General features: G+C 46.9%; 1 protein-coding gene across 1 annotated transcript in view; it reads right to left on the reverse strand.

Moving 5' to 3' along the window:
- Positions 1-5,529: 5,529 nt before the first annotated feature.
- Positions 5,530-22,473, reverse strand: part of FNTB (farnesyltransferase, CAAX box, beta) — a 59,948-nt gene continuing 43,004 nt past the window's right edge. Inside the window, exons 9-12 of the mRNA XM_008138944.3 lie at positions 20,793-20,925; positions 13,502-13,613; positions 12,450-12,564; positions 5,530-6,929 (exon numbers count right to left, since the gene is read on the reverse strand). Coding sequence (XP_008137166.2) covers positions 6,798-6,929; positions 12,450-12,564; positions 13,502-13,613; positions 20,793-20,925 — 492 coding nt within the window. The 3' untranslated portion in view covers positions 5,530-6,797. The remainder of the gene's footprint in view (positions 6,930-12,449; positions 12,565-13,501; positions 13,614-20,792; positions 20,926-22,473) is intronic.

Genomic DNA, 22,473 nt, shown 5'->3' on the forward strand with positions numbered 1-22,473 from the left:
CAGCAATAAAACAACAGAGTATTGGAACATAACCCAACGTATAAAATAAATATGAGTCCATACTAATATAAATAAATGATTGAAAAAAATAAATAGAGAATAGATAAACCTCCCATACTGAAGAATTCCAAATAATTTATATAGGTACACTCCCCGTCAAGGATGTGGAGGGCATAACGCCCCATTCCCTAAGTGTGGGTGGTGCACCAGGGCCTCCTTCTATCTAAAGGATGCACCATGGGAAAGGAAAGAAAGAGGAGCCTTAAGGTGGGAAACCTGACAAGCACCAGCTCAGCCAGGAGGTTAAGGTTAAGAGTATCAGTGGTGAGCCACGCTCCCAGCATGTACCCTTGTTATTAGGACATGATGAGAGGGCACTTACCTCTGAGGTCTTATCCCCAAAACCCAGAGCCCCAGACTAATCATGAGAAAAGCTTCACACAAATTCCAACTGGGGACATTCTGCAAAATACCTGACCACTGCTCCTCCAAACCGTCAAGGTCACCCAAAACAAGAAAAGTCTGGGGAATTGTCACAGCCAAAAGCTTCCTAAGGCAATGTGATGACTACATGTAATGAGCTATCCTGGATGGGATCCCGGGACAGAGAAAGGGCATTGGGTAAACACTGAGGAATCTGAATGAAGTATGGACTCTAGTTTATAAAAATGTGTCCGTATCGGTTCATTAGTTGTGAGAAATATACCATATTCAGTAAGGTGATAACAATAGGGGAAATAGGCTAAGGGGTATAGACTAACAAACGTTTACTTTAAAAATGCATTCTTGTTCTTGTTATTCTGTAAGAGCTGTGTTTCCGTTGAGGGGGAGGGGGTAGCAGAGGACAGGGAAAGTTTAGTTCATCTGGGTCGGTGAAGAGCGCTCTGTCCCCACCTGCCTGGTTTGTTCTTGCATGTGCCCGAGAACTAGGAAGGCGGAACATCAGAGGCCAGGCCCCGTGCCCTGGGCCTCCTGCACCAGCTGGTGGGAAGCAGCGGTGAGGTGGTTATTGCAGGGAAATGAAAGGGGATGTCCAGGAAATGGCCAGGCGTGCCGGCCAGGCTGGAGAAGGCTGGCTGCCACTGGGGCTGCGGTCAGCTCCCAGAAAGACTGATTCACCACGGCCTTGCTGTGAGTCATGCAGGGTCACGCTCTGCAGTGGAGTGGCACGCAGTTAGTGCCAGGGGCTTAGGCAGAGAGTGGAAGAGGGGGTAAAAGGGTGAAGTGAGCCTGCCCCTGCTGTTTGTTGTCACCATCCTCATCCAGGTAAAAGATGGGGCAGGCATTCGAGGTCTTAGCCACCCAGCCCTGGAGGCACCCACCTCCTGGCACCACCCATGCTACCTCCTTTAGAGACCTGGGGTTGTGGAAGGGCATGGCCCTGGAGGCAGCAGATCTGGGTTCAGGTTCAGACTCCACCACTTGATACCTAGGAAACCTTGGGTGATTCACTTAGCTCTCTGACCTGTTTCTCTAGTTGTAAAATGCAGATAATACACCTGCCTCACCCACCTCATGAGGTTGAGTCAAGGATCAAATGTGGAGTTAATAGACCAGGAAGCATTCTCTTAGGGATGTTGTTTGGGTGGGTGTGGCCAGGGTGGTCACTGTTCTTAAGTCACCAAGTAAGGACGTGCGTGGCCCTAGGGCTAATCTGGGATAGAGTTTTGTATGACTAAGGATGTTTTGGTTGCAAGTAATAGTAAATCCAACTCCAGTTGGCTAATAGTTGAAACATCCAGAGGCAGAGCTGGCCGCAGGAGCAGTGTGATCAGGGTTGTGGTCGTGATGGCTCAGTCTCCCAGGGAATCCTATGTACTAGCTTCTATGGCTAGCTTCCTTGTAGGTGGGAAAATGGTTGTGTAGGAGTCCCAGGCCACCCATTCCACCATCCCTAATAGGGATAGCTGCTTTTTTTCTTATCATAACATGTCTAGGGCTTCTCTCTTTGGTCTATTTCAGGCCACATGGTTGGCTCTGAATCAATTAGCACAGCTAGGACAAGCCATGTTGATTGCTTAGACCTGGGTTATTACCAAACCTTAACAAATTATGGAAGCAGAGAGGCGGACTAAAATGATTGGTCTAGGCCCATGGTCGGCAAACTGCGGCTCGCGAGCCACATGCGGCTCTTTGGCCCCTTGAGTGTGGCTCTTCCACAAAATACCATGGCCTGGGCGTGTCTATTTTGAAGAAGTGGCGTTAGAAGAAGTTTAAGTTTAAAAAATTTGGCTCTCAAAGGAAATTTCAATCGTTGTACTGTTGATATTTGGCTCTGTTGACTAATGAGTTTGCCAACCACGGGCCTAGGCCAATCAGGGCTTGGACCTAGAGGTAGGAGGGGATCAAATCCATGCAAGCTTTTTGTCTGCCACCGTTAGGAAATGGGGAAACGATGCCAACAATATCCACTACACGTTTCTATCACAGTAAGAATTCACCATAGTAAACAATAGTAATTAGCTTCTCTAGCATCCGTTTCCCCCTGTTGGCTACAATCCTAACTTACATTTTGGGCTTTATTCCTTCCCTATTCTTAGTCTATGTGCTTCCGCTGGAACTCCATTTCCCACTCATGGGAGAAGCACGTGATTAGGACTTAGGCCAATCAGTGCCCTGGAATCTGGCCACTGGATTGCTTCTCTGGCACTTGGTTTGATCAAAGCCAGTGAAACACAATGACTCTCACTGGGAAGGAAGGCTGGGACTGTTGCCTGCTGCTCTTGTCTGCTGAACTTGACCGTAAGAGGATAAGGTCTGGAGCTATTGCTGTTATCATTTTACAACCACATGGAAAGAGCCTGAAGTTGGAGCTAATGTAGAGAGATGGAGAGAGGGGAAGAGGCCTACGGAAGTCACTCACACAGCCAAGCTAGTTTCTGGACATTTCAGTTTATGACCAACACATTTCCTCTTTGCTTTAAGCCAGTTTGGGTCAAGTTTTCTGAGTTGCAACAGTGTCCTAAATCATACAGTTCTCCTTCCTGTTCAGAGGCAATGAGCAGCGCATGTGGGTGGCTAAAACGTTTGTCCGAACTTCACCATTTGTCATTTGACACTAATATTACATAGACAGCATCCCAGCCATGAAGGAAGTGGAAAAATGCCGAATGACTGGATGAAATTTAGTCTACATCAGGGGTAGGCAAACTACAGCCCACGGGCCAAATCTGGCCCACCACTTGTCTTCATAAAGTTTTATTGGAAACAGCCACACTTTGTTCATGGCTGTTTTGTACTACAATGGCAGAGTTGAGTAGTTGCTTGCAATGCCTAAAATATTTAGTATTTGACCTTTTACAGAGGAAGTCTGTTGTCCCCTGATATAGATGGCAAAAAAATAAAATATTAGCAAATTACTTCTCCCCAAATGAATACCTGTGTCCCCAAGTGGAAGTAACACTGACTGGCCCTCCATCATAGACCATTGTATCCCATTAACATCAGGTTCGATTATCAGCATTAGGAAAGCAAACTTTCATAGAATTGAACTTATCCCAGACAGTGAATGAGAGACGTCTATGTCTTTAAGATTTGGTTTATGCAATGCCTGGATCTTACTAGCCCTGGTCACAATGTCTCAGAAGCCTACAGACATAAGAACTTTCTTTTCCCACCTGGGCCTTTACCCTTCCCTCTGAGTTGGGATACTAAAGCCACTGGTGAGCCTGGCTGGCGTGGCTCAGTGGTTGAGCATCAACCTATGAACCAAGAGATTACTGGTTCTATTCCCAGTCAGGGCACATGCCTGGGTTGCAGGCTCGATCCCCAGTAAAGTGCATGGAGGAGGCAGCTGATCGATGTTTCTCTCTCATCGATGTGTCTATCTCTCTACCCCTCTCCTTCTCCCTCTCTAAAATCAATAAAGACATGTTTAAAAAGAGAAGGCAGTGTAGGGATACTGCTGACTGGTCCTGTATTGTTATCTCAGGGGAGTTTGCACTGGCTTATCCATGAGGCTCCCCTTTGGCTCCCAGTAGGATCTGACAGGCTTCCCAACTTACATAACACTCAATGTGGGTCTGAGATGGATCCAAGGGGAAAGTGGGGCTCATCCAGAGATAGGGATCTGTAATAGTTTTATATTTCTTTATTGATGGGGGAAATATTTCTTTGGGGTAACCTACCTTGAGTGCTATGCAAGTGCCTTCTATTTAAGGATCCACATGATAAATCTGAGAATTGAACCTCAAGGACCCACTTTGAATGCTGTTCAAGTCAGGAAACCCTCCAGACTCAACGGGGAGCAGAAAGGAAGTCTTATGGTAGGCCAGTAAGATGCTTATCCTATCTAATAAGAGTAATATGCAAATTGACCATCACTCCAACACACAAGATGGCTGCCCCCATGTGGACATAAGATGGCCGCCACAAGATGGCTGGCAGGGGAGAGCAGTTGTAGGCAATCAGGCCTGTAGCAGAGGACAGTTGTGGGGGACCCAGGTCTGCAGGGGACCCAGGTCTGCAGTTAGGAGTGACCAGGCTGGCAGGGGAGGGCAGTTAGGGGTGACTGGGCCAGCAGGGGAGGGCAGTTAGGGTCAATCGGGCCTGCAGGGGAGCAGTTAGGTGTCGATGAGTCTGGCAGGGGAGTGGTTAGAGGTGATCAGGCTGGCAGGCAGAAGCAGTTAGGGACAATCAGGCAGGCAGGCAGGCGAGCGGTTGGGAGCAGTCCTGGATTGTGAGAGGGATGTCCCAGAATGGAGAGGGTGCAGGCTGGGCTGAGGGACACCCCCCCACACCCTACCCCCGTGCATGAATTTTGTGCACCGGGCCTCTAGTTCTGAGATAAGAATACTAGTAAATGACCCTCTCTTCTGTACTTGGCCAAATTTTACCTACCTCTTGGGATCCAGCTCAAATCCTCGATCTTTGATATAAAGCCAGCTCAGACTGAGCAGTCCCTTTTGTCTTCACCACACCAATTACTACTGCAATTAATCTCAGAATACCTTGGGGCTCTGACTGTAAACTGTCAGCCAGATATTTCTCCAGCAAAATGGGTTTATTGGTAAACAGCAAGGAATTGCAATCCTGTGCATGCGACCACGGCGAGCCACCTGCAAGTCAAGTTGGCTAACACAAAGAAGAGAAAGCTCTTTTATGAAGGGGAAGGAAGTTGGGAAGGCCTCTTAGTTTCCCCCTTGCACTTCATGCTCCACGTAGGGCCTGAGAGCTCCCCCTTCTGGTCATTCCCGCTTTTGGACTCAAGAGCACAGTCCCTGCTTAGAGTCAGGTCAAGGAGACAGACACCTAGACAGACCATGAAAGGCAGTGTGCAGAGTCCGGGACAAAAGCAAACTGCACTGCTCCAGGGAACCTGGGAAACAGCTTTCCCCACGCCTGGTTAGACCCTGCGTCCTCCACTGGAGAAGGCACATGAGGGCGGAACCCACGTCAGACCTGTTTGCAATCACTAACGCACATGGTGTGGAATCCCCCTCACGGGGAGACATGCTCGAGAGCATCCTTCTAACACTGGGCATCCTGAAGGAATTTTCCTGGTACCAGTCACAAATGAGAGACGTCAGAGAAAATGTTATTCTTTTATTACTTCCAGGAGGTAATACATAGTCCAATATGCCAAAGCAATAGGGAATTAGAGGCAGCAAATGGTCAGAGTTTTTTAGAAGAGCCTCATCTGCCCACGGCCCGTGGCTGCCTACAGGAGAGCCCGGGGCGACCTGGAGCTTGCTGTGACCGCAGCAGCACTGGACAGATGACCCAACTCGACACCCCACTGACCAAGAGAGGGTTCCGTGTGAGCAGCAGGGGCTGAACACACCAGGTTTATGCGGCTACTGCCTTAGCAGCAGTCAGCTTGTCCAGCACTTGATTTTATTTCTCTGAGCCTGAAGTGGGCAGGATGGGAAGAGATCCTGAGTCAGAAATGAAGGTGAAAGACTTAGTAGTGTTAATACTCTGGATGAGAGAAGACAACACTGTCTTTGAGGAGGGTGGGCTGGGGCTCTGGTGGAAAAGAGATGGAGATGCGCAGAATGGCCATGGACTGAGGCGCTGCCTTGAGGTCATCAGAAGGGCTTTTCATGGTACATGATGGGGTGGAGTGAGGGCATGGGCCCCGGGGCTGCTTCCTCTGGCACGGAGTTGAATTAGAGGTTCATTTTCCGCTCATAATTGGTTTCCCACGCCAGGGCTGAAGCAAATCCTGCCCGTGCACCAAGCGTGGCCTTCCAGAGAGGTGTGGCTCAGTTCTCCAGTGTGGAGGAGGAGGGACCCCACTCTTTTCCATTGCAAATGACAGGGAGGGAGGTAAGAGCCTTGGGCTTGTTTTTCTGGAAAATTCATTTTGGTGGGACCCAAAACCCCTCCCTTGCCATGGAGCAGATTTATTCACCGATGGGAGGGCACCTTTCTGGCGACTTCATGGTGGCGTGCAAGTAGGAATCGCAGCAGTAGATGCTGTAATACTCATGGACGTCATTCATTTCAATAGGACTGTCCAGGCTGGAGAGCTGGTTGGGAGGGGCTGCTTCCCAGCATGCACTGTTCCCCAACCAACCCTGGCCAGGCCCAAACTGGTTTATATGCTGCATGTGCTGATAGACTTTTGGTTTGTCCGGAGTGGAAATAATTTTTTTTTTTTTAAACCATGCCACTGTGTTCTCCAAACCCAGAGCCATCGGTTGTGTTCTGGTTGACAAAGAAAGGCAATCACAGCTCCAGAGTGGCCAAGGCTTGTGCAGCACAGAATGCAGTATTGTCGAGACGTATAAACCTTGGTCTGCACAGGTGAGCACTGACTGCGGCGAACACAGAGACTCGGGACGCTGTGTCCTCTAGTCGGTGGAAGGCTCTGCTGTGGTCTCATCCTCACGCTCCTCAAAGCCTGGGACCGGCTTCTGCAGAAAGTGCATGGTGGCCTGGATCACCTTGTCTGGTCCAATGTTGTACACGGGGTGAGTGGGCTGCTGCAAAGAGGAGAACAGATGCTGATCAATCGTCCTTGAAAATCTGACCCATTCAATGCACTTGTAAGAATTTAGCATAAGGCCCTGGCCGTGTGTGGCGGCTGGTTGAGTGTCATCCCATGCACCAAAGGGTTGCCAGTTTGATTCCTGGTCAGGGCACATGCCCAGGTTGTGTGTTTGGTCCCTGTTCAGGGTGCATGTGGGAGGCAACCGATTGATATTTCTCTCTCACATCCATGTTTCTCTCTCTCCCTCTTTCTTCCCCTCTCTCTATAAATAAATAAATAAAAATTTTAATGTATCATAAGTAATCATCAGAGATACACACAGATTTTTATCACACAAAGCCAATGTTCAACAACAGGGTACTGATAAAAACATTTCATGGTCCCATGGGACACAAAGGAATATTATACAGCCAGTAAGAAACGTGCTTTCAGATATTTAATGATATGGGCAACTGCTTATAAATATTAAGTGGGGGGAAATAGTATACACAATATTATTCCAAACTTACTTTTTGAAAATTTGTTTGTAATTCTGAGTTACAGTATGTGCAACTCAAGGTAAGGACATTTTAGGTACACCACCTGGAAAAATGCCATTTTTTCTGAAAAATGTTTTATAAATCTTTTATGTTAATATTGTAATTTAAAAGGTGCAGTTAAAAAATAAAAATATATAACAATAAAAATGTGTTTGTAGCTGTGATGTATATAGACAGGCAAAAATTAGTCATAAACCAAAATAGAAAGAGTGATATAGTGATATGATTGTTTTAAATTTTCTTATTTAAACTTTTATATATATTCTAATTAAAATAATGAACATGCATTTACATTTATAATAAAGAAAAAGAACCATAACCCTATTTCACAGTAAAGGTGACAGGCCATATTTAAATACTTTTGTATTCCACTCCATCACAGAAACCCAAAAGAAACTTTAGGTCTGTGACAGGGCACAAGCCTCGGTCAGTATTAAGGACTTTCTTCCACTCTGAGAGGATGAAGAAGGGGACATAATTGTAGGAGAGATTTTACAACTTTTAAGAGAATACTATGAGCAAGTTCATGCCAAATGTATAAAACTTCAGATAAAGTTAATAACTTTATAGAATATAAATTTTCAAAACCAACTTAAGAAGAATTTCTTTAAAACCTATATGAAATAAATTATATCTATAATAACAAGCTTATTCTGCTACCATCATTCCTCACCTCACCTCACCCCCCAAAATACAGGCCTAGATGGTTTCTCACACAAGTGTTATCAAACCTAGAAGAAACAGAAAATCTCTAACCTATACCAACTTTCTCAAAGACTTAAGAAAGGGGGTGGGGAGAGATACTCATCTAATTTTATGAGGCTATAATATTATCCTAAAACAACCTGGAAAACAACAACAAAACAAAAATTTAGATCAAATTTATTAACATATATGCAAAAAGTCCTAAATAAAATACTAGCCAAAAAACATTAGCAAACTGAATCTAGCAGTGTATTAACCACACACACACACACACACACACACACACACACTCATACGCCACTAAGACCAAGAGGGCTTACCCGAGCATGTAAGACTAACATCAGTATATTTATTAAGTAAGTATATCACATTAGATTAAAGGAGAAAAAACAGGTGCAGAAAAAGCATTCAATAAAATGTAACACTGATGAACAAAAACAACCTAGCAAACCAGGAATAGAGAGGGACATCCTTAACCTGATATGAAGTATTTACTAGTATCAAAGCCCCACAGTAAGCATCCTGCTTACTGGTGAAATTAGAGAAGCTTTCCCAGCAGTCAGAAGCGAGACAGGAACAGCCTCTATTACTACCTCCAGTCAACACTCTGGAGGGGTCGTAGCCAACGTCAGAAGGCAAGAACAAGAAATAAAACTCTTAAGAATCATAAAGGAAAAGGCAAAACTTATTTGAAGATGACATTACTCTCTAAATAGGAAATCCAAAAGATTCTATAGATAAACGATTACAACTATTAAGAAAGGTTAGCAAGGTTGCTGGATACAAAATTAAAATATAAATATAAATAGCATTTCTATACATTAGTAACAACCAATTATAAAATATAATGGGGAAAAATATTCTGATCACAATAGATACAAAAACTATAAATTTCTTAGACATACACTGAGTGGCCAGATTATTATGACCACCCCATCAGTACTTCGTTGGGCCACCTTTTGCCTTCAATACTGCGGCGATTCTTCTCGGCATTGACTCCACGAGATGTTGAAAGGTGATGCGAGGAATCTGACACCATGCCTGATGAATGGCACTGTCCAGTTCTGTGAGATTTGATGGTTGTGGAACCAGCTGCCTGATGGCTCTTTTAACTTCGTCCCACAAATGCTCAATTGGATTGAGATCTGGTGATTGTGGGGGCCACCTACACAAGGTAAAGTCTCCCTCATGTTCTTGAAACCACTCCTGCACAATACGAGCACCATGGCATGGCGCATTGTCTTGTTGGAAGAAGCCATCTCCATTGGGATACACCATCAACATGATAGGATGAACTTGATCAGCAATGATACTTAGGTATGTTGTGCTATTCAGACATTGTTCCACACGAATTAAAGGGCCCAAATCATTCCAGGAAAACATGCCTCAAACCATAACACTGCCCCCACTAGCTTGAAGGGTTGTACTCATGCATGTGGGGTGCGTGCTTTCATGCTGTTTCCGCCAAATTCTCACTCTGCCATCTGCATGATGCAACTGGAAACGTGATTCATTGGACCACATGACTTTTTTTCCAATGCTTGACTGTCCAATCCTTGTGTTTCTGTGTGAATTGGAGACGTTTTATCTTGGTAACTGCCGACAGCAAAGGTGTTCAAACAGGCCTTCGACTTCCATATCCCATACGATGCCGTGTACGGCTAATTAGCCTACAAACGTCAGGTGGTCATAATAATCTGGCCACTCAGTGTATATCTAACAGAAGATGTGCTAATTCTTTATAGAGAAAATGATAAAAGACATTGAAGGACATGGTTATGTTCACAAACAGGAAGCCTTAATATTGAGACGTCATGCTCTCCCATTAATCTTAAATTCAATGCAATGCCAATAAAAATTCCATTAGGTGTTTTTTGTGGAATTTGAGAAGCTGATTCTATATTCACAGGAAGAAGCTAAAATGAAAAAAAATAGCCACGACAACTTTAAAGAAAAAGAACAAGGTGGATGGGACGTGTTCACCTGCATTTAAGATTTGCGTAAGACAGTGCGGACAAACAGACCAAAGGAGCAGGACAGTGTCCGGAAACAGTCACCGCATATACAGCAATTGAGCATATGACACATACAATGCGCATCAGTAGGAAAGGTTGTGAACTTCAATAAATGGCGCTAGTCAATTGGTTACCCATATGGGAAAAAGGTAAAATTATATCCAACCCTCACCACAGACAGAAATGAATTGCAAGAGAATTAAAAATCTAGATGGGAAAAGCAAAAGTTTAAACTGTCTAGAAGGAAATATATTTATGACCTCAGCATAGGAAAAAATTTCTTAGGTAACCACCTACCCCACCCCCACCCCCCCAAAAAAGAAACCTCAAAAACCAAAAAGGCAAATAAAATTGTTCCCTTTAAAATTTAAACCATCTATTCAACACAAAACACCAAAAACAAAGTGAAAAGACAAGTCACAAACTGGAAGAGATTCGCCACACACACACCACTGATAAAGGATCAGTATCGGGAACATACTGACATGTATGAGAGAACTCCTACAAATATGTAAGAAAGGGCAAACAATTAAAGTTACAAATCAGGAAGAAAAAATGAGCAAAGGATATGAGCTGGCAGGCGATTCACAGAAGACATAACAAAAAAAGACATAACATTTGAAAGGATGCTCACCCTCACTGGTAACCAGGGAAATGCAAAATGAAACTATCAAACTGGCAGAGAGGAAGACCCTGACTGTGGGGCGGCTCAGTGCCCTGTGAGTGTAAAACAGCACAGGCACGTGGGGAGGCCACTGCCATCCGTGACGGTGGGGGTGGGGGTTTTCTTCACCCCAGCAAGCCTCTCCTAGAGAAACTCTGACATCACAATGTCCACTGTAACACTGTCATCGTGGAAACTGAAACCAGCTTGATGTTAACCAACAGGAGACTAGGAAAATAAGTTGGGATACATTATACAAGGGAAGATTGTATAGTCATTAAAATGATTAAACTAGAGCAACACTTATGAACACAGATAAACCTCAACAGTATAACTAAAGGTTAGTGAGAAGAGCAATACAGAGGAAGTGGCTCAGTAGATCTCTATATATAAAAGCCTAAGCGGACATTAAGACCAAAAGACCGGTCGACCAGTCGCTATGACATGCACTGACCACAAGGGGGCAGACGCTCAATGCAGGAGCTGCCCCCTGGAGGTCAGTGCACTCCCACAGCCAACCTCCTGGGGCGGGCCAACCTCCTGTGGTCCCCTCACCCCGCAGCCGGCTGGCCCTGATCGCCCCTCCCCCTACTGTCCGCAGGCCCTGATCAGCCCCAATCCAGCCAGCCAACCTCCCCCCTCTGGCCGGCCATCCCCGATTACCCCGATAGGGACTGGGCGAGACAGCCCCAATCGGCCCCGATCACCAGCCAGGCCAAGGAACCCCACCCATGCACAAATTCGTGCACAGGGCCTCTAGGGCTGTTATAAAAGTCTGAAAACATACAAGACAACTCTCTCTACATTATTTATAGAATCATGCATTTGAAGTAACAGCACAAAAACACCTGCAGGCACGATAAAGGTCAAATTTAGGCCAGGGTTACGCTGAGAAGGAGGGAGAGAGAAGAATGGAAGAGGGTTGCATAGGAGGCAAATACGGGAAAATGTTAAGACTTGAAAAAAGCTAGTGGCTGTCACTCTGATTTCCATCCATCTACTGGCCATTTGTGCTTCTTCTGTTGGAAATACCTCGTGACAATCCTGCGACCAGGCTGCTCCAGGGCTGGCTGTGGGGGTGAACGCCCTGCCCGCATGGGGCTGACCGTTTTGAGGGCAGCAGACAAAAGCAAGTTAAACAAATTGTGAAGAGCACAACAAGGCGTGTGGCAGGGCATTCTGGGCGATCTCATTTAGACGGTGGACGGGAAGCTTCCCGGCAACAAGGCTCACAGCTGCGAGCTCCGGAAACACAGCCCGCCACACAGTGAGCGCGGGGGGCAGAACTCTTTGCCTCTGAGAAGCTCCTCGGAGAGGAAACTAGTGATAAACGGTCCAGGTCCTACCTAGACTCCGGGATAGAGGCACAAAACTGGCGCAGACTGGAACCTCCACCTCGAACCCCGAGTTTGCCTCCAGGTGTGTTTCCTCCACAGCCACATCCTCCCCAATGGGCTGTAAGCACAGGAGGGCGGTGACCGCCACCCCGGCCTCCTGCACAGGAGACAGGCAGAGCCAGTTCTGCAAGCGGGAGCGCTGCTCTCTCTGGGTAAGCCTGTCGGGGGGCCTGTGGAGAAGGGGTGCCTTACCAGCGCGTTCTCAGGCACACCCAGGACCACGTCGTGCAGCATGGCTCCACTGCCGAAGTGCTGAGCTATGGACAGGCCGCTCAGGCAGTAGCAGGTGTGGTAGAAGTCCCGCGACCTGCAAGGACAGGGCAGCTCTGAGCAGGTGCCCCTCTGCTCCCCACGGTCCCCTCCCCCCCCCCCCAGCACAGCCTTCAATAAAGCGACCACAGGCTCAGAGGCCGGGAGCTCGCAGTCCCGCCCCGCCCCGCCCCGCCCTCCTCAGCAGCTCCAGGCGGCCCGCTTCCCCAGCGGCCCTTTCGAAGCCCATCCGCAGCCCTGCCAGGCACAGAGCTCTCATTTTAGAGCCAGTCCCTCCTGCTGCCTTCCAGAAAGGGGTCCTCTGGGCAGAGCTGGTGCTGAGTTAATATATTTCTCAAAAAAACGACAAAAACCACCAAAATGTCTAGAAACAGGCCAAATTCTTTCCGATAAATTGCTGAGGACTGGCCTTCAGCTGCGCCTTCCCCTGGGCGCTGACAGCAGCAGGGGTGTGTGTGTGTGTGTGTGTGTGTGTGTGTGAGAGAGAGAGAGAGAGAGAGAGAGAGAGAGAGAGAGAGAGAGAGAGAGAGAGAGAGAGAGAGAGAGAGACGGGGGGGGAGGGGGAGAGAGAGAGCATGTTTGGCAGGTGAGAAGCAAAGGGAACAGAACTTATTTGATTTCCCTTTTTCTTTTCTTTGGCACCCAAAGCTATTCTGTAATAGTTGTGATTATAATATCTGTTTACGATACTGAAGGGTTTTAAAATTCTGTATCCCAGCCATCTGTTGGCCTGTCTGGAGAGGGAAGTGCATGTAAACTGGGGGAAAGGATGGGCACTGGAGGTGCCAGGATCGACGGCACTCAAAGGGGGCTCCAGAGTTGGGGTGCTTCTCCCCATACCACACCAGCAGCGGGAGGGAACGGGACACCCGGGCTTTTAAAGGTGGGCACCTGCTGCCGCCGGGCTCTGAGGAGACCTGAGGTCCACGCCGCTGTGCCCTCTCCAGCCCGCCTCCCCGAGGGCAGGCACTCACTTGCCAGGCTTGTCCAGAAGGCCCCCCGCGGGGCACTGGCAGCACATGAGGATGTACTCCTGCAGCGCCTGCTGATGGAACATCCAGTGGCTCATGCTGAGGGCGGGGTCACCTGCAGGAAGGCAAAGGGTCAGTGCGGCCCGGCCTGTCTGAAGCCCAGCACAGCACCCATCACTTCTTTACAGTTTATTACCCAATGGGAACAGTCAAGGTTCCCCTCGATTCTTCTTGGACTTCTGTTGAAAATTACAATCTCGGGGCATTTGATACCTTCACCCAAGTCCCATCACACGTTCCTTCTCCTGAACCTTGACATGAGTCCAAGAGCAGCAGTGCAGAGGGGCTTTGGCTTTGCCTCAAGTCACCCACTACCTAGAACGACCGTCTTCAGCCACAGCCTGGACCGTCTTCAGCCACAGCCGTGGCAGGCGTGGCCGAGCTGGGGAGCTCGGCTTTCCAGGCTGACCTGTGACTGCGCCCGACTTGGTCCACGACTTACTCTGGGCTTTGAGGAAACTTCCTCTAGCTCACCTCTGAAACTTGCTAACCAGACTCTCATGAGCTAAGAGAACTCTTAACAGGAGTGATGATGTCTGGATATTCTACTTTTCTAAGCCTGAATTTACTCTATCTCCAAAGGGGATTCTCCAACTTTTCTCTTGGCTCAAAAACATTCCCGAGAAGCGTTGCTGGGAACTGCCCTCCTGTATCATGTAACATGGTAGCCTGCGCAGAAATTGACAATTCTGGTAAGAATACTATAGTACTGCGCTTCTTCACTCTGAAGTTCAATCAGGATGGTCAGAGAATTCTGCGGGCCACATGGTAATCAGGTGGGGAGGAGGGACAAATCACCGAAAGATAGATGTGGGTGGGAACATTTACATGGGGTTGATTTTTTTTAAATACACATCTAGGTTCTGGCTGGCATGGCTCAGTAGGTTGGGCATCATCCCGTGCATCAAAAGGTTGTGGCCTGGTTGGGGTGCATGTGGGAGGCAACCGATCGATGTTTCTCTCTCACATTGTTCTCTCTCTCTCTCTCTCTCTCTCTCTCACTCTAAAATCAATGAAAAATGTCCTCAAGTGAGGATAAAAAATATGAAGTAAAAACATCTTTAAAAAATACACACATAAGGATGTTCATTAAGTCCTTGGTCAATTTTATACTTTGATAGCTGGGCTTCAAAGATAGAAAACAATCTGTAAATGGCAATTGAAAGCCATTTTTTCTTTGTTTCTAAGCAATTTTCTATATAGTTATTATACTACTAGTGACCCGGTGCATGGATTCGTGCACATTGAAAGGAAATTAACTAGAAGGTGGCCGGCGGGGCAGGACTGGGCCAGACGGGCTGGACACGCCCTGAAGCCAACCTATCACGGTCCTTCCCCGGCATCTGTGGAGTGAGAGGGGTCCCTCCGGCAGGTGGGGTCCCTCTGCCTGGCCTGCAGGGATCGGGCCGAAACTGGCCCTCTGACATCCCCCGAGGGTCCCGGAGTGTGAGAGGGCACTCTGCAAAGTTGCTGTCGTACAGGATGTGGAATGCAAACGCAAGTGTGCAGTAAACCAGATTCAGGGCCGACAGTGCCCCAGCAACAACATAACCCACAGCCGAAGGTGGAATCACGCGACCCTGCAAGGAATCAGGCTCCTTCCTCTCAGGTTTCGGGGTATGTCACCCGAGAACCGCTGCTGCCAAGTCACTGCAGCTCGGCAGCTCCTGCATTGAGCGTCTGCCCCCTGGTGGTCAGTGCGCATCATAGTGACTGGTCCCACGGTCGGACACTTAGCATATTACCCTTTTATATCTATAGATTGTATCTTAAGTTTTTCATTTAACACTATAGATATAAACTTTCCTATTCTGCTACATAATCTTCATAACCATCATTCTAAAGAGCCATATAGCATTTCATTAAGTGGATGCATAAGGTAACTGTATTAACATAGACACTGGGCCAAAACTTTTATATATATGAGCATAGAATCTTCTATGATAAAAATCTGTCAATATTTACAGTAAATGCAGTCTATAAGAGAGAGTGTGTGAGCAAAATATTTAATTGTGGGATATATATATATATACCGTATACATATTTCTTAAATGAGAGAGGAAGAGATAGGGCAGCTGGAAAGTGATTGCTGTTTCCTGGTTTGAGCACTCAATGTGGTGCAGTGGACATTTGGGGGTCATGTACAAACACCATCTATCTTCAGCACCTGAGTCATGCTCGGCCCTGAGACGCTCACTCTGATGAGGCACACAGGAACTGAGCCCAGCGGCAGGAGAGAGCTCTGAGGCCCCCACTCAGGCTCGCTCAGCGTAGCACATGCTCGCTGCATCACTCGCACTATTTTAATTACTCCCCTCTTTCTTCTTCCCCCACCTATGAGCACAGCTGACTTTGTAGAAGATACATACATCTATGAAGGGACTTCACCCTATCTCCTTTTCCTTATTTCCAGTGTTTTCCAGTTCCTTGCAATTACTAAAAAATGCTGCAATACACATCTTTGTGAGGCTTCTCTGTGTTAGAATTACTTTCTTCCAATAGATTCACAGGAGTGGAATTATTCAGGTAAAGGGAATAACATTTTTAAGGCTTCTAATAGATACTGCTAAACTGCTTTAAAATTTTATATAGCCACCAGCAAAATTTAAGATGTTCCTGTACTACCTCCAGCATTGATTACTTAAAAAAATTCTCAGTATTTAAAATGTTAAAAAGAAACAGTGCCTGATCATTTGTTTTGATTGACATGCCTTTGATTACTAATTAGAGTAAAATTGTCCCATGACTTTGATTTACTAGTTGTATTTCTTTTTGAGAGTGCCTGTTGGTCCTTTGTTTTCTGAGATCCAAGAATCTATTTTGTCAATCTAGCTTTCCATTATATTTACCCTTTGTCTGTATCATATGCTGCACATATTTCCCCTTTTGTTTGGTTACATGGGTTTTAAAGAAAAATATACATATATATTACACATATGCTGTAATCACACTGTTGATTTTGCCTTTGTAATTTCTTCTTTAAAGAAGCATATTTAATGGGTACAGGGATTCTGGGGGGAGTTGATAAAAACTCTGACACTGATTATGGTGATGGCTGCACAACTCTATATATACACTAAAAACCATTAAATTGTGTACTTTAAATGGGTGAATTGTATGGTATGTGAATTATGTCTCAAGAAAGCTATTATTTTAAAAAGCATATTTATTAAACTTTAGGATAATAGCATTAAGCATCTGTATAAAATATACCTTTGTTTCATATCCTATAAGAAATAAAAGGCTGTTATTATAAGGTAAATGATAACCTATCACAAAAATTAGAATCTGAAAAGAAAATGCTATGTTTACTGTTGAAGAGATTACAGAGTGCTTCAGTTACCTCCCACATTACTGAAGTCTGAAAGCCCCAAGTTCATAACCTCGACAAGCAGCTTCCAGAGAACTTGGATTTGCGCACCGCACACGGAATCATAGTGAGATGAAGGGAGATGTGATTACAGGGTGACACTGTGCACTGGAGTCAGCTTTTAAATCCTTCATACCTCTCCCTGAAATTACAGATCCTCCTTATCATGCCATTTTGCATTCCAAAGTTTCTTTTTATCTAAGAAATGAAAAGTTCTTCCAAACAGTAAGTGACAGGTGCGGCCACATGGAGCTCAATTTCACAGGTGGACAAACACAGGCCTGGGGCATGTCCCCAAGAACAAACAAGCAACGAGTAACCGATCCGGACAGAAACTCACAGGCCTGCTGCTTTCTTACCCCTCCACCAACACCAAATAATTCTCTAATACAATCAGCATTTGATATTAATAATAACTCCTGCTTCTACTCAAACACTGTCTTCTACACGCATTAGGCATCCACCCCCAGGAACTACTGACGGCCGGCCCCTTGCAGAGTCAGGGTCCAGCCTGGGTTCACGTGCTGACCTATGTCGATCCCTGTTTATCTTTCTAGTTAGCAATATGATCACCGCCTTCAAAACGTGTATTTATTCATCTACTAAAAGTAGTAATGCACATGATAAAAAAAATGGGGAGGGGAAGGAGAAGGGCATAGTACAGAGAGCAAACTAAGAAGGAAGTGCCTCCCTCCCTACCCACCCACCCCTCCGTTTCCTCCCCTCTCCCAGAGGCCCTCACTATTAAAGGGGCTTTGTGCCCGCGTGAGGAAAGGCTGTGTGGATGCCGGCCTGTGTGCACACGTCCTGCGCCAGGCCTGGCCTTTTACACTTTGGGCTGTGTCTTGGAGAGCTTTCCACATCACTGTATGCAGCACTGCACGAGAGGTCATCATTTACTTAACTGCTGACCTTTTGTTGGGCAGTGGGGTTGTTTTCTATTAAAACTCCACTTCAGCAGGCATCCTTTGTTAATATCACTGCAGGTAAATTCCTGACAGTGCACTTGCAGGGTTCAAATAACTTAAACAGATGCCTCCAAACCACCCTCCAAAAAACGATGCACGTATTCCCACCCCTACTAATAGTACAAACGTGCATTTTCCACACTTGACCCTACAGAGACTATCAAGGGTTCTAATCTGTCAATCTGGTAGCAAAAACGAATCGTGGCCCACTGTTTCTACTTGCATTTCTTTATCACCTTGGCCTTTTCATTTGATTAATGGCCATCTGTGGTGGTTACCAAGCAGGGCTCTGACACCTTCGTAAGGTGTCAGTCAGGTATTTATAAAGCAAGTCGCTTACCCTCGATGTAATGTTTCCTCATCTGTAAAATGGGAATAACAATAGTACCTATTGCAAAAGGTTGTTTTGAGGGTCAAATGAGGAAATATATGTGAAAGACTCAGTTCAGTCCCTGGCTTACGGTGAGTGCTTGGTAAGTCTCAGCTGCCAGTAGTAGCAGCAGCAGTTGTAGAAGTTAAAATAATAATAATAACAGTTCTTCTTTTTTTAACTTTTTTTCCCATCACCATTTACCACCCCCTTTTCCCCTCTTGTACCTCCACCCACCCCTCTCACCACACTGTTGTCCGAGTGCATGAGTTCTGTTTCTGTCTGTTCTGAACCTGCCTGTTCAGATCCTTTGCCGGTTTTTCAACTGGGTGGTTTCGCTGTTCCCTGTTGACTTTCTCAAATGAAAGCAATGAGCCCTTCATTGTTTGTCACAAATATGTCCCCCACCTTGCTACTTGTTCTGTTTATGTAATTTCCCTTCTTTTGTAAAATAACTTTTGTTGGTTTTCTTTATATGAGAAATACAAAGCAATTGTAGAAAAATTGGAAAATAAAAATAAAAAAGAAAGAAAACAAACATCACCTGCCATTTCACAACCCAGATACCTCCCATTAATTTTTTGGAGTCAGCTCTCCGCGGAAACTGGAATTACATACAGAATGCTTTGAAACCTAGTTCTGATCACAGTCTATGCTAAATAACTTTCCCCACTGCGTCTCCTTTTGACCCCCAATGTCAGCATTTTGCCCGCCGTTCAAAACACTTCCCTTCTTCCCAGACCCTGCCTGGCCCAAGCCCACTGTTTCTGAGGAGCGCGAGTGGGCCCAGCACGGGCCTTCTCCCAGCCATGAGAAAAGCTGGGAGCACCAAGCTTCACCGGCAACCTTTCCACGGGCAAAGCTTTGGATGTGACGAGTCCTCCAGAGCATGTGCTACAATAAACAAAATGTCAACCGGGGCCCCCCTTGAAGACTTTGGCACGTGGTGCTCCTGTTACAGCTCTCTGCGCATTTTCCTGGCAACTGCAGGGCGACTGCATCTTACCCCTGCCAGGGACAGGCTTGGGCAAGGCTGCCCGTTTTACCAGGGGCTCGGTCTCACCAGTTCCAATAAGAAGTTCACTAAAACCCCATGCTATTTCTGGACTCTAGGTGAATTCCCGACCCTTCCCACCACACACACACACACACACACACACACACACACACACACACACACACACACACACACACTGTAGTGATCAGGCCAGAGTCAGGGGATTGGTTGGTCTTACTGCCCTGAGGCCGGAAGCCCAGGGGCCCCAGGCCAAGCATCTCAGGACAGACCGAGACAGAGAGAATGGGAGCACAGGACAGAGGCTCTGTTTACTTCAATTCAGTCTCAAAAAGTGCCAAAACTCAAATGAAATTAAGAAGCTAAAGAAAGGGGCTCTGAAAGAACAGCCAAACAAGGAGAAAACGTGTGTGTGTGTGTGTGTGTGTGTGTGTGTGTGTGTGTGTGTATGCACGCGCATTAGGGATGGGGGTGGGCAGTAGGAAAGAATCTCATCTTCTACAGTTGAGTAACTGATTGCCCAACCACAAAGTCCAAAGAAAAGCTTCCCCTGGGCCAGGGACCTCACTCCAAGAACAGATCGGCACCCAGCAGAGAGCCACGCCTCCCCTCTCCCTCTGCTTCCTCAGGGACATCCTGTTCTCACACAAAATCATCGGGAAGATAATCCAGGAGTCAGCAGGCGGCCTGAGATTTCAAGAGGCAATCAGGGGAGGCTCCCAGAGGCTTTGCTTGCTGTCTACCTGCTTTGGTTTTGCACGCCCATCGGAGACGCCACAGAAGAACATGGGTCCCTCCACTCCAGCAGTGCCGGTGGGACAAACCTGCGTTTCAGGTTCTCCAACATTTTATTTTTTTACTATTATTTTTTTATTTATTTGATTTCAGAGAGGAAAGGAGAGGGAGAGAGAGAAACATCAATGATGACAGAGAATCATGATCATCTGCCTCCTGCACGTCCCCCACTGAGGATGGAGCCCACAACCCAGGCATGTGCCCTGACCGGGAATGGAACCGTGATCTCCTGGTTCATAGGTCAATGCTCAACCACTGAGCCACACCTGCCAGGCTCTTCAACATTTTAAAATACGTTTCTGTGGTGGCAATGATGCAGCCAGACACACACGGCGGGTCTTTTCTCTGTGTGTTCTGGCTCTCTGCCGCTTTATGCCAGTTGCCGAGGGTGCAGTGTGGGTTTTCGGTTCTGATGGGACCAGGACAGAGCACTGCACTGGAAACTGTGGCTTCACACCCAGCGGAGGTGGCAGTCACCTTGGAGCCAGGACAGGCACCCGCCTCCTCCAGTCACAGCCAGTGTGAAGCAGCCATGACCCCCTAAAGGCTAATTCCTGCCCGAGGCTGCACATGCGTGCCTGAGACGAGGCCCCAGACTGGGAACTCGAAATCCAGGACAGACCGAGCTATTTCAACCCCTTGGAAATGCACGCTGGCTCTGCGGCTTGGTTAGCAGCCCAGGACACCATCTCGCCCTCGCCAGCAGCTCGGCTCACCTTGGGCGTGCAGCGCGCGGTGGAGGAGGGGCAGCAGCCCCGCCTGCCAGAAGGAGTAGCAGCCGTCCACCAGCTTGTTGCAGCGGCCCTGAAACCCACCTTCAAACCGCATCTGCCGGCTCGTCACCCATTGCTGAGAAAGAGACAAAGAGGGAGAGGCGGCCGTCAGCTAAAGGAGACACGAAGTCCAGCAAGACCAGCTCCAGAGGCCGATCGGGGAGGGAGGGCTCCCGTCTCTTAGCTTCCTGGTGCTCACAGCTCTGGTGCTTGGGCTTCTTACCTCTTTCCCCTCTGACCTCAGACCTCAAGTGGAGCGCGTAAGCCCACCCTTTCGAGGCAACCAGCATGGATCTCTGCTCGAGCCTAACACAATTAACGGCCTTTTCCCAGGTTCAAGTGGGTTCCGGTGCTGAGAGGATGAAAAGGCCACGCTGGCTTGTAAGGAGATCTGCAAATGTCTCTCAATAAACGGGGCTTCGCTGGGACACGGAAGGCGAGACCACCAGGAACTCATTTCTAACCGCGTCCCCTGCTCAGGGAAGTTCATTAAAAGCAGATAAATGGAATTTTGTGCTACATCCCATCCGATGGTCTCAAACTGTTCCTGACTTTTACTTGGCTCCTGAGGAAATTCATCCCAGGTCTCTAAGCAAGTCCCTCGCAAGAATGGAAGCAGAAGCCATTAGTCCCAACGACCGATTGCGGCTCTGATGGCTGATCATGGCTGTGTCCAGTCTAGCCTCTCTCCAGGGAACCTGGCTGACTGATAGAAGAAAATCTTTTACTTTGGACCTGTAAAATGGCTCTTGATGTCACTCAGTGGTCACATGATATTACCATTCCTCGCTTATCTCCCAAGCTCTCTAAACACGCTTGCCTACTAAGATCCAGATAGTCACAGGTTGGGCCCCTAGGAATGAGCAGAACCAACTGGCTGAGCAGATAATGGCATTTCCATTTCCCTCCCCGCCCTGCAAGCCAGTTGCAGCCACCAGCCATCGGCTTCCACAGCTGCCATGGTAACTAAACAGTACAGAGTAGGGTATTTCCCTGTCCCTAGATTCTTACTAGGCTGAGTTCTTGAAAGTAGCCACACAGAACGGGGAGGGGGGGAACGGGGGAGGCGGGGGGGGAGGGGCGCGCAGCGATTCCAGTCCTCCTTTAAGTTAACGGTTGTAGAGTTTAGATGATATCCCTGTTTAAGGCAGGCGTCCTCAAACTACGGCCCGTGGGCCACATGCGGGTGTTTTTGCTGTTTTGTTTTTTTACTTCAAAATAAGATATGTGCAGTGTGCATAGGAATTTGTTCATAGTTTTTTTTTAAACTATAGTCCGGCCCTCCAACGGTCTGAGAGACAGTGAACTGGCTCCCTGTTTAAAAAGTTTGAGGACCCCTGGTTTAAGGCAACACCCACTCAGAAAGCCACAATCCCAAGTTCTTAAAAGAAAGACCAAAAAAAAATAAATAAATAAGTAAATTGCACTGCAGATGTAGGCACTAGTATATCCCCAGTTGTCTTAAATGAACCAGTGCCTTAGGGATGATGCCATTTAATGAAGAAAAGAGATAACTGGCACTATCATGGGAAGTCCATTCTTCATTTTACTTACCCCACAGATGAAGTGTTTTTAAGCCAAACTAAAATATTTTCCAGGGTCTAAGCCCATGGGTTCATTCTAC

The sequence above is a fragment of the Eptesicus fuscus genome, chromosome 5 (assembly GCF_027574615.1).
Source record: "Eptesicus fuscus isolate TK198812 chromosome 5, DD_ASM_mEF_20220401, whole genome shotgun sequence".
Classification (NCBI taxonomy): Eukaryota; Metazoa; Chordata; class Mammalia; order Chiroptera; family Vespertilionidae; genus Eptesicus; species Eptesicus fuscus.